The sequence below is a fragment of the Penicillium diatomitis genome, assembly GCF_028827545.1.
Source record: "Penicillium diatomitis strain IBT 30728 chromosome Unknown utg000001l_segment0_segment0, whole genome shotgun sequence".
Lineage (NCBI taxonomy): Eukaryota > Fungi > Ascomycota > Eurotiomycetes > Eurotiales > Aspergillaceae > Penicillium > Penicillium diatomitis.
The window spans coordinates 3,489,253-3,504,694 of NW_026623173.1; the positions used below are offsets into that span (position 1 = coordinate 3,489,253).

Consider the following 15,442-nt stretch of genomic DNA (forward strand, 5'->3'; position numbering starts at 1 on the left):
AAGGAAGCTCTTGGTGAAGCTTTCGCGTTAAGCGAATTGCTCTTGGCCGCGGGTGTATATTGATTTTCACAGCAATGACATAAAATCAGCGGAAGACGCTCCATCACGATACCGTGATATTTTTCTTGCTCTTCGTTGGTTGACTAGTTTGCGTATCTGGCCTAGACCCGCAGATCATGCGCCTTTTACTCGATCTGTATGAGCTAGGTAGCTTGTGGTGGATGTCGTGTGCATAAGTCTGATGAGCATGATTTACATGTGATCTCAATCTGATGTAGATGAACAGATCGATGATGGATAACACATCCAAAAGTGGGTATCTGAAAGACAAAGAATATAGATGGGTTTTCAGGCCGCTGGTGACGATCTCTCAAGAGGTTGGGCAATTGCTCGCCATTTACCGCTTCTTCTTCACCATGGTAAAGCCATCCTCGTCAATCTCGGGCTCGGCCTTTTCACGTGGCGCGCGCACCAGATTGGGCGCATCTCCCATCTCCACGTCCTCAGCATCGGATTCGTCCTCATCATCATCAGTTTCCTGGTCCTCATCTCTCGTCTCAACCTGCTTGAACATGTTCGTTGCCGCTGCCTTCTGCGAGCTCTTTCGCTGCCATTTCTCCCAGAGTCCTTGGATAGCGCTGAAGTCTCCACGGGCCGTTTGAGCTCTGTATTCCATGATCTCGAGTGCAACGTCACCGGCACTCTCGTCATCCACCAGGACCTCGAACTCGTCGTTCATCACTTGAATCAGGACGTCCTCAAGGTCCTCTGCATCGGTTTCAGGTCGCTCCTTCAGCATATCTGAGATCGCACCGCAAAGCCAGTCCCGCTTGTCGGCGGAGGTCGGGCCACCCCAATTCGATTGAACGGCCAACGTCAGGGCTGGCCAACTGTTCAAGACGAGTGTGATTGCCAGGTCGAGGAAAGAGCTGGCGTCGGTGGCGGGAGCCGCGGTCGCGAATTGTGCGTCCATGGTGGGATGAAGGTTGAGATTGAGGGATCCCGCAATTGCGATTTCTGCAGGGAATGTGGGATGTTACGGGATGAAAAAGGTCGAAGGACAACCAAGCCGGTTTTGGTAGAGTATGGAAGGGGGCCGTGGAAAGAATTAGTCCTTGTGCATCTCAAACCCAAGGATAAACACAAGAAATCTAAGAAGGCGCCTTCGTATCAACAATCCTTATCGTCGTTGACCCTAAAAAATTTGATCGCGATAAGATAGTGGGACCCATGTCATGTGATCTGTGATCTGTGATTAAATTAGTGTTCATGATGCCAAGAAGGGGGGCTTGGGGCTTGTACCCACGTTTAAACCTGCAGCGAGCTGTGACTATCAAAGTCAACATTAGAGAGACCTTCGAGCATCCACACGTCTGGTATCAAAATCGGTCTCAGAACAGCAAATTTTGCTTGCCTCTCGCAAGCTTGAAGGAACAGAGCTGCGCTTATACCAGATTAGGATTCATGGTCCGAATGTTTATCCATTACGTCTGCTTTACACGTCCAGATATCTGTGTCTTTCATCCAAGTAACGCGATGAGTTGTCTAAAGCCGGAATTAATATGCTGGTACTAGTGCTGTGGTGTCATGATGACCACGAGACATGTCCAGGTCTCCCTCGCAGAGCTTGTACAAGGTGGTCATGACCACCAGGCCAGTTTTTTACTTAGTACAACAGGCGAGCATGATGACTTTGACCTTTTCTTCTTCGCATACCTAAGGCACCCTTCTGTGCTTCGTATCCCGTGTCTCTCAACAACAAATCCATTCGTCGTTTTTGGACTATCGGACTTCCTAAGTCTCATTGTGTCCCAGCTCCCTTACTTGATTCCTGATCTACCGAGGACCTGCATTGACTGGAACAGAGTTTGCACGAGAACAGGGCAACAAAAGACACAAGATGAAAAAGGAGACAGCTGCTGCCAAGCGCAAGGCAGACATCATGTCAAGCTCGGCCACCGTCAATGTCAACTTCAACGTCCATGTGTCGAATTCTGGGACCTTTGAGATTCAGCCTGCCCAGTCCGCCGAGCCTGCTGCGAAGAAAGCAAAGGCTGCCCCGAAGCAATCAGCGACCAAAAAGAAGGCATCGCCAGTCATCGACTCCAATACTTCTACTGCTACTTCTTCCAGACCAAAACAGACAGCCAGAAAGTCCACAAACTCTAGCCCAGCAGTTAGTGATGCCTGGGCACCGCCCGGCAAATTGCACCTGAAGGGCACGGTTCCGAACAAGAACAAGGCGAAGACGGCGCCAACCAAGACGACTGTGGACAAGAGAGAAACAGCACGGCCACGATCATCAATTGGTGCCCAGACAAAGACGACTTCAGGTGGTCTAGTCCGGCAGCAAGCTGGTTATTCCCGACAACTTGACGAAGATGCACCACCACCATATTCGGAACAAGATCCCACTCCATCGACGTCACAGAACACCGAACTCCCGATGCCAACACGAGGTCCTACTGGCAGGATTGGTCTGCTTAATGGACGATACGACGTGACTTGCCGGTTTGTCCAAGACCTCTGGGGTTGCTCTAATGACTTCCTCAACCTTGTGGCGACACTCGACGGAAACACACTTTGGCTCAATTTTGACCTCGGAGTTGCGAGGGGAATGATAAAAGTGCAACGTCCTTATGTGGTAAACGATCAGTACCCAGTGCGAGCGTTTTGGCGCGGAAGTGCTCTGTCTCAAGAGACAATGGAGAGTGAACGGCAGCTGGTTGATTCAGATGATCGAGCAGGCGTATCGAACGGGTTGTATTTCCTGGGTGACGGCCACATCAAGGGTTTCATCCAATATCGGTGCCGTGAACATGCCCGTGACCAAACACTGCATTTTGACGCTTATCGATGGTCAAGCCAGTCGATGACCTCTGAAATCAGCCCGACCCAAGCACGCGAGACTTGGGCGTCCCTCAGGAAGCATAGTCCCTACCAAGACGGATCTCGTTATTACCTAGCGTGCGTTTAAAAGACATGATCAAGTCACTGACGGTGTTATTACAATTCTTTGGGATCCCTTTGACTGCCTCGCCACGGATTGTGTGCGAGGATGTTGATACGCTCGGAGTTTGACGTCTTTGCTGGGACTCGTTGCTGCTTTGGCGGTGCTCTTACAGCTTTTGAGTCTTGATAGCTACGACGCACCCACTCCAGTCGAGATGAGTGCATACCGAATGTTTACCGCGATGAATGGATGTGTAAAACGCCCTTGGGATTTCATCTGCCGTACCGGACGAAACACTTGCTTGTCCTGAACAGTCAGAATCTTCAGTTATACCTTTTTTGGCTGCATTTTCACCCGTGAAAAAAGCACAACGAGAGTACGAATGTAACACCCAGAAAGCAAGGTGAAGATCGGTACTTGGACACCAGCCACGACTATATCTCACGCCATTTAGTACTCCTTCAACGCATCCTCGGTCCAGTCCCAGAGCTTCTTCGCCAGCTCATCATCTTGACCCGTCTTGTCCAACTTCTTATCACTCACTACCCCAACAGGCTCGTAATAAGATCCGCTCTGAATCTTTTCCCTCTCCACCGTAGCCGCCCACACTTGGTTGAAAGCACCTTCTTCCGGCGCCAGCGTAAGTCCAAGACTCGTCGAGTAGCCGGAAACTCGTTTCCACAATTTGCCAGAACTCAGCAGATCCGTCGCCACGACACCCGGATGGATCGATACCGAAACAATCTCCGGATAGTGAACGGATAATTGACGCGCGTAGAGCATATTGGCCAATTTACTCTGACCATAGCGCCGCCATGGTCCGCCGATTCCAAAGTCCTGGACAGTCCTCAAGCCATCGAAATCTATCCCATCTTTGGGATGAAGAAACATGCCCTGGGATGAAAGAAGGATGATCCGCGCATCGCCGCCCGTAGCGCTGGTCTTCTCAAGAAGCGGCAAGAGCTTCTTGATCAGCAAGGCATGGCCGAGATGATTCGTGCCGAATTGAAGCTCGTAGCCGTCCTTCGTGAGACCTAGCGGTTTCGCCATGATTCCAGCATTGCACATCAGCACGTCTAGTCGTGGTGCCGTGGCGACGAATGCGTCCATGGCCTGCTTGATGGAGGACAGCGAGGACAGGTCACATTCGACGAATGTGACTTCGGTCCTGGAGCCGCTGTCACGAATCTGCGCGATGATCTTCTCGGCATTCTGGGCATTTCGGCCGCTGATGTAGATGTGGGATGCGTTGTGGTTGGCTAAATGGACGGCGGAGTGAGCGCCCAAGCCATTGGTGCCTGGTTGAATGGTGGCGGGTCAGTTCGTTTGATCGCCATAGTTTGACGGATTTGCTGTCAGGGTGATCTTCCAACCTGCTAAGGTTGGGCCTGGTGGTGCAGGTTATAAGCCCCCATGCAGGCAGGGGTTCTCTAGCACTTACCACCGGTGATGAAGAACGACTTGCCCGTCAAGTCGGGAATGTCTTTTGCCGGGTCGAACTTAGTAGTGGACATTTTTACAGTGGTGAATGGGGCTCAGTTTGTGAACATTGGTCATGGAATGAGTTGAGGAGGTTTTGCCTTGACGTTACGAAACAGACCTGATCGTATATCCAAGATCAATATGTGTATCTGCAAGGTCAGGAGGTTAAGAGTACAGTGGTTGTTGGAGTCCAAGTCTGGAGATATGGCCGCCTTTAAGATGAAAGTTCAGCGGATCCCGGCGCGATCATCTACCCGGGGCTGGATGAGATGAGGGCGGAAAGCCGGTTTTTGCTCTGTCGCAAGATCGGTGCAGAGAACTTACCGGCTCCGCCTGACCTACATAAGAAGTCCTTCGAAAGTTAAAATCCCTAGTGCAATCCGGCAGGCAGCCCGATTGCTAGATCTGCCACCCAAGACTCTTCAATCCCAGGGAGTATCCATCGGACCACGTGAACTACGGTCTCCAGTTGCTCAGTAGCTAAGATTCACATGGTTGCCATAAGTGTCATGCCGAATGCGACCATGAACATTCCAAATCCAAAAAAGTCACGTATATACACCACCCACTTCTCTTGACCAAAACCTGTCAAATAAATAGCGTTTCCCCTTCTACCAGCCCTCGATCGGGGTAAAGATGGCCGGCACGCCATCCTCAGGGGCCACAGTAGCCCCCTCACGAAGTTCAAGCTTGCGATCGGGATATCTCAGTTCGATGTGGAATCGTCCAACAGTGACGGCCAGTAGACAGGCCAGCTCGGCCTTGGCGAAGCCCTGGCCGATACAGCTGCGCGGGCCGTGCAGAAAAGTCAGAAAGGCATAGTTGCTGGTGGCGCCGCCCGTGTTGGCTTTGCCGGGGCCCATGAATCGCTCCGGGTTGAACTTGTGTGCGTCGGGTCCCCAGAACTCCTCGAGGTGATTGATAACCTCAGGAGCGATAGTCAACACGGTGCCCTTGGGAATGGGGGTTCCCGCGAGCGATGTGTCTCTCACAGCCGTGCGAATTGTGCCGGGGACGGAGGGATGGAAGCGGAGAACTTCGTTGCAGACCGCGTGGAGGTAGGGGAGGTCGTCGATAATGGATGCATCGATGGTGTTAGGGGAGTCTTTCGAGAGAGGTGGAAGATGAGCGCGAATCTCTTCCCGAAGCTTGGTCTGGACTTCGGGGTTCTTGCAGAGTGCATAGACGGCCCATTGCATCGCCGAAGCGGTGGTTTCGTGCCCGGCGCCGAGGAAGGTCATCAACTGATCAACGAGATTTTCTTCGTCCATAACACCGCTTTGCATTGCAACAGATATAATATCGATGCCTGTTGACGCAGTCGAGTTCTTCATCTTTTCCCTCTTCATCCTGATCATCTGTCGGGCCACGTCACGGATGACTTTGCCCCCCTCGCCAATGCGTTTGTTGCGCCCTGTAGGTAGCATGTGGAGAAGACGAACACTTCCCATAAGAGCCCCAATGACGAACATGGCCTTTGCACCAAGACCGGGGGACGTGAAGATCTGCTGGTAAGATCGACTAAGTCTGTTCGTAGGATCCCGCAGAGAGTCAAAGTCGTGATCCATCCCGGCGACGCCGATGATATCAAGCGTCGCGCGACTGGCCCAGTTACGGACATTGATTTGGATATCCTCTTCACCTGCCGATTTCCTGCGCTCCAGGTCCTCCTGAATCAAATTGACCATCTCGGCACCTTTACTCCAGAACACAGGATAGAGGTCTTTGATGTGACGGTACGCAAAAGCCGGCATCAAGTTTTTGCGTTGAATCTGAAGCAAGACTTGAGTCAGTGCGCTCTCGCTCATCAAGCAAAATGTGCAGGCAGCGATCGAGGATCATACCTTGTGCACCTCTCCCTCAGCGAGCAATATCCCATTACCGACAACTCGACTCAGAGTCTGCCTCACCAGCAACGGCTTCTCAAAGTCGTAGTTCTTGGTCACCAGCAGCTCGCTGAGGGCTTTGGGGCTCGTCAGAAAGACTCGCTCGAGATTGCCCACCAAGTAGTACCGAATCAGGCCCTCGTTGGACAAGTTCTCAGCCCAGTCTTTCAATGCCGGCCAAGGGGTCTTTGGATAGTATGTTTCCGCATTGCCACATAGTAGGCTTCGGTTCTGTGGATGTTCATCAGCACGTGTTTCAAGCTCTACCGAGAGAGAGAGAGAGAGACTCACTCCAGGAGTAGGAATATGCTTCAATGGCGTAAAGAAGCTCGGATACAGTGCTAGAGCATAGACAATCTTCCAAGTGATCACGGCGAGGAGTCCCAGAAGCGTCGTTGCTGCTCGAGACCCCCCAATAACGGCCAACTCCGGCCGTAGATAGATGGCCGTGGCCACCCCAAGGTAGAGTATTCCGAGATTGTCGTTTATGAACCCCATCTCTGACGCTATCAACAGTGTCCGCTGGTCCACCCGATCTTGTACCTGTGGACGTTGGACTTGCAAGTTGATACGTATAGTTAGTTGGCAGTTGGCACTAAGAAGGTCGGCGATGGTATCCACCGACTGGCCGACGCGAGGGGGGGCCATGGTCCCGCACGGGCTGGGCGGATCTCAGATCGGATGCTCGGCGTGTCAGCTTATGCCTGGTGGCACTGGACCAGGTGCACTGCAGCAGCGACCTCGGATAGAGTGACTTTGTACCTGACCCATGCATGGGAAGGATTTAACCACTCGGGTGCGCTGCTTGAGAACCTGGCTTTGTGCGCGACTGCATGTGGTACATTCGGCTTCTGGACTCACGGCACATTGTGAACTAGTGGCCAAAACTTTTCTACGCCATGGCTGCTGGAATTTCTTCGACATTCACGTTTATTTGCATCCCACCTCTGGTCAAGAGGCATCTTGCCGATCGATCCGCAACACTCTTGCGTCAAAGTCTTTCAATATCCAGTTTTGCACCTGGTGGTAACTTGGCAGAAGGTGGCAGGTAGGCGATCGTAGTCAGCCCCGGGCGGTCTTCGAGGTTCTTTCCTGTTTAGGCAAGGTCCCAAGCTGCAGGTGGCTACCAGCCTTTTCCATATTAGCGAGGCCAAGTACAGAAAACCGGACTGGTCCTACCTTAGCCGATTCTAGGTAGAACCGCGTCAGATGCAAACCGGATGGCGCATCTGTTTCAAAGTTGAGCTGTCTGGGGGGAATAACTTGTCAGTCGCCTCCGGGATATTAAAGTTGAGAGCAGCCGGCTCAGGTCATCATCCAATATCAGTAAGCGTCAGGGGGGTGCCGTCTCACTAAGTGTCTGTTTACACGGCGAGTCGCAACCTCGGTGTGTCCCAAATGAAGGACTCGATCTAAGTAGTGTGAAGATGTTCAAGCACATGACTGCGTTGAGCTTATCATCTGGAATCGACACCACGACCACGACATTTGAATCAATATTCTAACATTTCGCATTTCTATCATGATCATGTTCATGATTATGTTGACACTGAGATTTCAAATCTACTAGCGCTGTAGTAAGATTCCAGGCCCTTTACATCTTCTCCTGTCGCTTCTTCAAGAACGGACCACCGCCGCGGGAACCAAAGCCCCAGCGAATTTGGTTCGCCATGGAAATCTCCACATTCAGTTCATCGGCCCATGCCCAGACCAAGCCGGGGTTTTTCTGGAAACCGCGACCGACCAAGACAAAGTCCAGGTTCTCCTCGTCCAACAACTTGTTGGCCAGATGGGCGTCGGTGATCATGCCAACTGAGCCGACCTTGAGCTGGTCGCCAACGGCTTTCTTGACCTCGGCCGCAAATGGTGCCTGGAAGGCAGGCTTGGCGTGAATGTGCTGCTTCTGGTGATTGCCGCCACTGCTGATGTCCAGGAAGTCAACGTTGCCACTCTCGGCGAGGGCCTTTGCGAACCGGACGGTGTCTTCAACCCGCCAGCTAGGCTGGTCAGGCAGATCCTCCTCCAACCAGTCTGTCGCAGACACGCGAAGGAAAACGGGCATGTCCTTGGGGACATTCTCGCGGGTCAGCTTGGCAATCTCGAGAGACAAACGGATGCGATTCTCGAAGCTGCCGCCGTACTCATCGGTGCGGTCATTGGTCGCGGGCGACAGGAAGCTCATCAGCAAGTAGCCGTGGGCATTGTGAATCTCCACAAAGTCCACGCCGGCCTTGATGGCGCGCTTGACGGACGCCACCCAGTCCTTCTTGAATTGCTCAATGTCGGCAGTGGTCATGGCCTTGGGGGTGGGGAAGCTGTCCATAAAGGGCGTGTTGGATGGTCCCTTGACGTTGCTAGGCCATCCGCCCACTTTTTCTGTCGCGGTTGCCGCCATGCTGAGCCATGGCGCAACCGTGCTCGCTTTGCGGCCGGCGTGAGCCAGCTGGATGCCGATGATCTGACTCTGACTGTGCACAAACTCGACCACCCGGCGAAGCGGCTCGATCTGGGAGTCTTTCCAGAGACCGAGGTCGTGGGGGGTGATGCGACCCTCGGGCTGGACGGCTGTGGCTTCGACCATGGTAAACCCAGGTCCTCGCTGGGCAATGCCACCCAGATGGGCCATGTGCCAGTCGGTCATGTGTCCATCGTCGGCACTGTATTGGCAGAGGGGGGACAGCTGTTGAGGTGTGGATCAACTGGTCAGTGACATGTTTTAAGTGTCTCTTGCGATGCAATTGATGGAGCATGCGAGAGCGCAAAAAGGACTTACTCCGATGCGGTTCTGGAATGTCAAGCCTCGAAGTTTGAGGGGCTGGAAGAGCTTGGGAGGTTGTGATCCGTCGGACTGAGGAATCGCGGCGGAGCCCGCGGGTGGTACCTGCGCGGGAGTAAAGTAGGAGATGCCTTGAGCGGCTTTGTTCTCAATGTCCTGGGTCATACTGGATGATGCCTGGCGAGCGCTCAGGGTTCAATGGTAGAGGATGTGGTGGATGAACGCTCTGAGAGAGTGGAAAGGCAGTGCAGACACGAATTGAGTGAGTAGACTAGTGTGATTCCAGTCCGCGACGAGCCGGCTATTATGTTCAGACGAGGGCAGAAATGCAATATGGATGTTTGTCGTTTTGAGACCACAGCCTCTGAGAATGGGAGAGAAGATGGTTGTTACTTATATACTGCAGGCCATGATCAGCCGTGAACTCACTTTCATCGAGGCAATTCCTACAAGCCATATTGCCGATGATGCAAGTCCCCACCCCACCCGGCTTATAAATGCAGCATCTCCAAATCCCCAATTGAGCCGACTCCAGCGCCGTGGATCGTCCCGGTCGGATATTTTCCCTTCTTCGATTTGCCACCTTCCACCACGTCACCTGGGGTGGAAGAGCGTCGAGGTTCTCGACAGAGTTCTAGATGAATTAACCAGCGAATGGTGGTCCCAATCATTTCTCCTGTACCGCATAATCGAGAGCTTCTCCGTTCAGCCGCCCATGCCCTGGATGGAACCGGTAGTATCATTGCCGAGTGCGGGTAAGTACAAAGTATGAGGAATAATGACACTGTCATTACTCTATTCTTACTCCCACGAAGAGACCCGAAGATACACACAGGAATAAATGGAGATATGTCGCCTGAGCAGCCCACGGGCAGTGGATTACACAATCAGTGACTCTTGTGTTCACTCGAGCGATAGTTAGTTGCAAATACATGTATCGAAAGAATCCCTTGACAGAACTTGGAAGCCAACTGCCTCTGACATGGCCATGACAAAGCTGAAGAATCACCCTGGCTGAATTTTGATCACCTCGACCCAGGCATAATACCCATCGTCCGGAAACACGAGGTTATCCAGATCTAAGCTACACTTGTCAGTGTCTCCACAGATCTGGACCCAATTTTGTGCCTCCTTTTTGTAAACTGATTTCTGTGGGAGTGCCTCGAAGCTATCAAATTCTCTTTTCTGAATTCAGACTTGAAGCATCAACTATCGACCCTCAGCCCGGTCACTATGGTCAACACGGCTGTTAAGGGAAGTGAGTAGATGAATGTTCCGAGGCCCGCAGTTCTCCAAATCTGGGGGCCTTCCCCGGGCCGCATGGAACTGATAAGATGACTGTAGGGGTGTAGAAAGATTGCGACAGGGAGCTGCCAACAGGCCAGTTAACCTTGAATTCAAATCTCGGCTTTGAAACCAGAGTACTTCGTCTGATAACTTGGGCCAGCAGCAGTAACTGTCTCGTGGATACAGTGTGATTGTGTTGTCTATTGGTGGAGGAGGTGGTAAAAGGTCGACCTTGGACGAGTGGAGGCAGTATATAGCTGGTGCAGTGATGCGTTGTCCTTTTCCAACGAGTGAACGTGGCCCGATAGATTTTCCCTGCTATCCTTACGTTTCTTATCTGCAGATGAAGTCGTTTGCGGTTCATGCAGATGGCTCGGTTCGTGACGGGAAGCACGCGGTTAGCTCATGCGACCCTAAGTTATGAATAGATCTGCGGGACGGTATCGGACCATCGGTGCATAGTGCATAGTCATACAGGACAAGTGATGCTAGTGCACTGAGATCCTTGAAGTGAATACTGTGAGTGTAGTGTATGGTCGAGGCTTATAGGTCGTATCAAATGTTCAATCCCATGATGCAGCCTGGACCGGCAAAGATGATACCTGACATGCTGTTTAGATCATTTGAAGAATCGCTGGTTTGTTCTTGGATTGTATAAGAAGTAGAACCTTAAATTACGATTCCCTTCCTTTGGATCAGTACCTCTACATCACTTCCAGGTTAGGTACCTCTGCCTGACTCAGTCGGTATTGGCATCGGAGCCTCACCTTAGTAAGGCACTTTCCTTCTGAGGCACAGCCGTATTCGGTAGCTAAGCCAATCACGTGATAAAACCCGCTGAGGCGGCCCGGGCGGACCCTTGATGCTATCGAGAACCCTTTTTTCGGATGGCGGTCCACCATCAGTCCGTCCATCGATGTTGGTGGTGTGCCATATTCTGTGTATTCTCACAGCCCAAATTCTCATGATTTTGGGACAATTGACGAGATCCACTTCTGCAAGATTCTCGACAAGGTTATGCAGCTGCCTCAGAGCAATGAACAAAGCAACATGATGTAATGCCGCTTCTTTGTATTCAGGAAGCGCCCGACCGAGTCAGCCCTAAAACCAAAGAAGGAGAAAGCGGAGAGGATGCAGGGGCAGAGTGGTTCCCTTCCCGTGTCCAAAAGCCTCCACTTAACGAACCCTCCCCGTGCGTGCACGTTTCATCTCACCCGTTGTGTTTCCCCCCCCCCCCCCCCCCCCTCTCTCTTTTTTGACACGCATCCAACGTCCAGTCACTCTTTCAAAAGGTTCCATTCCATTCTTTACTGGCCACTCTTGGCCGTGTCTCCCCTTGAGTTCTTGCGCACCAGTCTCGCATCACCGGGTCGGCCTGATTGGTCCCCCTTTGCTATACTTTGATCGTCAGGGCGCGTCGAATTGACCCCCTTTCTTGGCGCTGGGCCAACACGGCGATCAACTCTTAAGCGCTTGGCACGACGTGTGACATCTTTGACATACACGACCAGCTTGATCTGGCGCTTCTTCTGTTGGCAGACAGCAGCCTTCCCATCTAGTCCACAACATTCTTGTTGCCTTGCAGAGGGGCCTGGTTGTCGCCTGGTGTGAGCGCTGACGCCAGTCCTTGGGGGTGTCAGATCCTCCCTGCATCTCGAAGTTTCAACGTCCCAGCCTCGAAGCAATCGGCCAATTTCCTCGACCTCTGCGCGCTTCCCGTGCCACATGTGTGTCACGGGGCTTGCACTACTGTCTTTCATTATCTAGCGATCCAGCTCGTTGGGATCGCCACGCTCATTCTCGCAGCTTCACCTTACGAGTCTACTCGTACCGTCAGGTGCTCTGTTGAACTTTGTCCGGCTGGTCCGTAGAAGTTCATCTTCGTCGTCGAATCGACGACCCTCAATCGTTTCTTTCAATTTCTAGTTATCAAACCTGGCACCCTCGTCACGATGCCATGCGGTGGGGATCGCGAAAAGGGCACAGTCTCAATGGAGGAGAAATGGGACTACGTGGTATGTACTTGAAGAGACGGGAAACTTCGGCATTGCAGAGCATCGCTGACAATTGACTTCGCGTGGGCTAGAACCTCAATGACTTTAAGGCGGACTCCTGCTGGACTGGCTTCTCCTACTTCTTCCTGTGGGTCTTCCTGTTGATATCGATTGCCGTGTACGGTACCGACACATTCACGGCCGTCAATCTGCTGGCCTTTTCCCGCTGGAGTGGTCGAGTTGAACCCGCCATTCCTTTCCATATATCCCGCTGGATTTTCGCGGGGTGCATTCTCCTGTCGTTTGCGCTTCTGATCTACCGCTGGATCTCTGCCATCCGGGCCATTCGCTCCGGCAGTATCACACGGAGCTACCTGGATCCTCTTGCAGTTCGGGTGCAATGCTTTCGTGTCTTCACACGGGAGGGCCGTGGGTGGAGACGCTTCCTAGTCTTTGCTGAGTTGACCAAGAGTAAGAAAGGTGCCGAGTACGTGGCACTGTACGCATACTTTTCCTTCGAGTCCTGGCTGAGCATTCTCTTCGCCGACGGACCACGTCAGGTGATCAATGCCATCACCTTGTGGTCGGTCATGCAAGCCGACCTCCTCCCCGGCGGGAAGAACGCGCCCAAAGACAATGGTAGTGGAGAGGCTTGGCAGTTCTTCAACAATGTGAAGATCCTTGCGGAAGGCAACAATCTCCAAGCCGTCGTGCTCTTCGGCATGCTCTTCACCTTGATCATCTGGGTTCTGTCTATTCTGAGACTGGCCTCGGCTGTCGTCCTCTACCTCATCTTCTTGTTCCATCATATTCCATCGACAGATGGAAGTTTGAAAGTGTACTGTCGCCGAAAGATTAGCACTCGATTGACTCGAATTGTGCGCAAGAAGGTTGACAAAGCTCTGGCGAATGGGTTCAAAATGCAGAACCGTGCACCGACTCACCCCACGGTAGCAGGCGGAGCGGCAGCAAAACCCACGTTGCCGTCTCTTCCTGATGTCAACCGGGAGAAGCCAATGGCCTCACCCACCCTGTCGCGCAGCACCACGCAAACCACATTGCCACCATACACGCGGTCGAACTCGACCGCAGTCGATAAGCATCCGACCCTGCCAACACTGGAGCTGGACAGCAAGCCGCCGCTCACACGAACCGTCACCCAGTCATCAGCCATCTCCGACGGTGCATCCTTCATGGAGCCCTCAGCTACTACAGTGTACAGCCCTCTCGACCATCAGACAGCTTCACTGCCTCCTGTACCTCTACTCCCGCCAAACTTGCCCACCTCCCGCACCCCAGGCGCTGAATGGCGCCAGCCCTCAGGTCCGCCTCCCATGTCTCGTGAGTTTGGTACAGGGACACCAGGGCCAGGCATGCGCAATCTTACAGACACTGGCCCGCGATCATATACACCTTACGGTCCAGATGGCGATGCTTCAAATCGGTTGAGAACGCCTGGTGCGTCTGTTCGACAGAGAGACCATGAACAAGCCTCTACCGGGACTGCGTCACCGGCACGATACAATCCATATGGGGAGCCGCTGGGCTACTACGGCGCGCCGCCAGAGGATGGTTACATGAACGACGAGACACCAGTGCCTGGGACTGCTCAAGTGAGACCGCAGCACACGATGACTGGATCTACACAGGGGCATAGTCAGCAGGATCAGTGGTCGTCTCACCCCTACTCTCCCGCTCATCAACAGGAGACGGTCGATCCGTTCTCAGATCAACAGAGGAATCCACTGAATGGTGATTTCGCTGTGGCCCCTCAATTGGCCCGATCGACGACTCCAGCAAATACAAGCATGGCATCGCGCACTCCGCCGAATCGCTCAATGACGCCTGCAAGCCATCGGGGTACGCCTGGCCCTCAGCCAGGAAGGAAGACTCCCGGACCAATGCGCACCTATACCCCGTTCAATCCGACCGATGCAGGACACCCGCAATCTGCTTATGAGGCGTTCACTCCCAACCCCGAGGCCACTCAGCCTAGTCCAGCGAGCGCTGGCGACCCTTCAATTGGCTACCGAGCGTTCACTCCCAACCCCGAGGCCACTCAGCCTAGTCCAGCGAGCGCTGGCGACCCTTCACTCGGTTACCGAGCGTTCACTCCCAACCCCGAGGCCACTCAACCTAGTCCAGCGAGCGCTGGCGACCCTTCACTCGGCTACCGAGCGTTCAGTCCACTTTCAAACGGCATTGCTACCGCTCCGACGGGAAGTCCCAGTGGGCCTCACCATTCCCCAGCTGGATATCAAGCCTTCAACCCGATTGTCGGCAACACTGATGCCGATTCAACCGAACACGCTCATTCTGGATTCCACACGCTTGACTCCGTTTCCGACACCGCAACCCCCACAATGGCCAGCCCTGGTGACGTTGAACCCGGATACAGGCCTTTTAGCCCAGCTTCCAATGCCAATCACAGCACTCGAGCTGGCTCGGGCGATTCTCAATCCACTTATCAGGCGTTTAGCCCAATCGCTCACGGGAACGCTTCCGAGTACGGTCGAGCTACACCGATGTCTCGAGCGCCGCAGACTTATGAACAAACTCACCCATATCCTCCCGGGCCCCAGTATCTTGCTCGTGCCCAAACAGCATCACCCTCCACAATGAGCGGTTATCGTCATGGTCGGCAGCCTTTTCCACCAGGACACGATATTCCACGTGCCAAAACGAGTCAATATTGACACCTGATATTCTCAAGCTCCTGCTCGACAATTCTCTTCTCAAGACCTCATGTGCTTTCCAAGGAACAAGGAGACCCCAATTCAACAACCAAACACACGCCGGAAGCTGGTCCTTTCTGCGATGATAATGAATATGACAATTCCGGGTTAAGCGCAGATTATCAATCTTCTTCAGTGCCTATGCGATAAATCGCGGAATGCTGTACATACTCAGATCAACATCTTGTTCCCATTCTATTTTCCGTGCCCGTGAAAGCGCCACTTGGTTTATTTCGTAGTCAACTAATTATCTCTCCAGTCCCAGTAGTAGGCCGATTGGTAACAAAAGCTGGTAGTGACTGAGAAAATAAGACTTCTGACAGGCAACC

General features: G+C 52.9%; 7 protein-coding genes across 7 annotated transcripts; 2 read left to right on the top strand and 5 right to left on the bottom strand.

The window, feature by feature from the left end:
• Positions 1-397: 397 nt before the first annotated feature.
• N7539_000983 (pre-rRNA-processing TSR2 family protein) lies at positions 398-973 on the bottom strand (the record flags this gene model as incomplete). The annotated part of the gene is made up of 1 exon (XM_056930587.1): positions 398-973. One exon carries the CDS (start codon positions 971-973, stop codon positions 398-400), a length of 576 nt encoding a protein of 191 aa, XP_056794880.1.
• Positions 974-1,900: 927 nt separating this feature from the next.
• N7539_000984 (uncharacterized protein) lies at positions 1,901-2,977 on the top strand (the record flags this gene model as incomplete). The annotated part of the gene is made up of 1 exon (XM_056930588.1): positions 1,901-2,977. One exon carries the CDS (start codon positions 1,901-1,903, stop codon positions 2,975-2,977), a length of 1,077 nt encoding a protein of 358 aa, XP_056794881.1.
• A 426-nt stretch (positions 2,978-3,403) lies between these two features.
• On the bottom strand, positions 3,404-4,467 carry N7539_000985 (uncharacterized protein; the record flags this gene model as incomplete). The annotated part of the gene is made up of 2 exons (XM_056930589.1): positions 3,404-4,251; positions 4,395-4,467. 2 exons carry the CDS (start codon positions 4,465-4,467, stop codon positions 3,404-3,406), a joined length of 921 nt encoding a protein of 306 aa, XP_056794882.1.
• A 579-nt stretch (positions 4,468-5,046) lies between these two features.
• N7539_000986 (cytochrome P450) lies at positions 5,047-6,969 on the bottom strand (the record flags this gene model as incomplete). Its single annotated transcript, XM_056930590.1, has 3 exons — positions 5,047-6,207; positions 6,280-6,552; positions 6,613-6,969. The coding sequence occupies 3 exons, from the start codon at positions 6,967-6,969 to the stop codon at positions 5,047-5,049; spliced, it is 1,791 nt and encodes a 596-aa protein (XP_056794883.1).
• Positions 6,970-7,915: 946 nt separating this feature from the next.
• Positions 7,916-9,262, bottom strand: N7539_000987 (NADH:flavin oxidoreductase/NADH oxidase; the record flags this gene model as incomplete). Its single annotated transcript, XM_056930591.1, has 2 exons — positions 7,916-9,001; positions 9,095-9,262. The coding sequence occupies 2 exons, from the start codon at positions 9,260-9,262 to the stop codon at positions 7,916-7,918; spliced, it is 1,254 nt and encodes a 417-aa protein (XP_056794884.1).
• A 2,429-nt stretch (positions 9,263-11,691) lies between these two features.
• N7539_000988 (uncharacterized protein) lies at positions 11,692-12,111 on the bottom strand (the record flags this gene model as incomplete). The annotated part of the gene is made up of 1 exon (XM_056930592.1): positions 11,692-12,111. The coding sequence occupies one exon, from the start codon at positions 12,109-12,111 to the stop codon at positions 11,692-11,694; it is 420 nt and encodes a 139-aa protein (XP_056794885.1).
• A 225-nt stretch (positions 12,112-12,336) lies between these two features.
• On the top strand, positions 12,337-15,074 carry N7539_000989 (uncharacterized protein; the record flags this gene model as incomplete). The annotated part of the gene is made up of 2 exons (XM_056930593.1): positions 12,337-12,399; positions 12,471-15,074. The coding sequence occupies 2 exons, from the start codon at positions 12,337-12,339 to the stop codon at positions 15,072-15,074; spliced, it is 2,667 nt and encodes an 888-aa protein (XP_056794886.1).
• Positions 15,075-15,442: the final 368 nt, after the last annotated feature.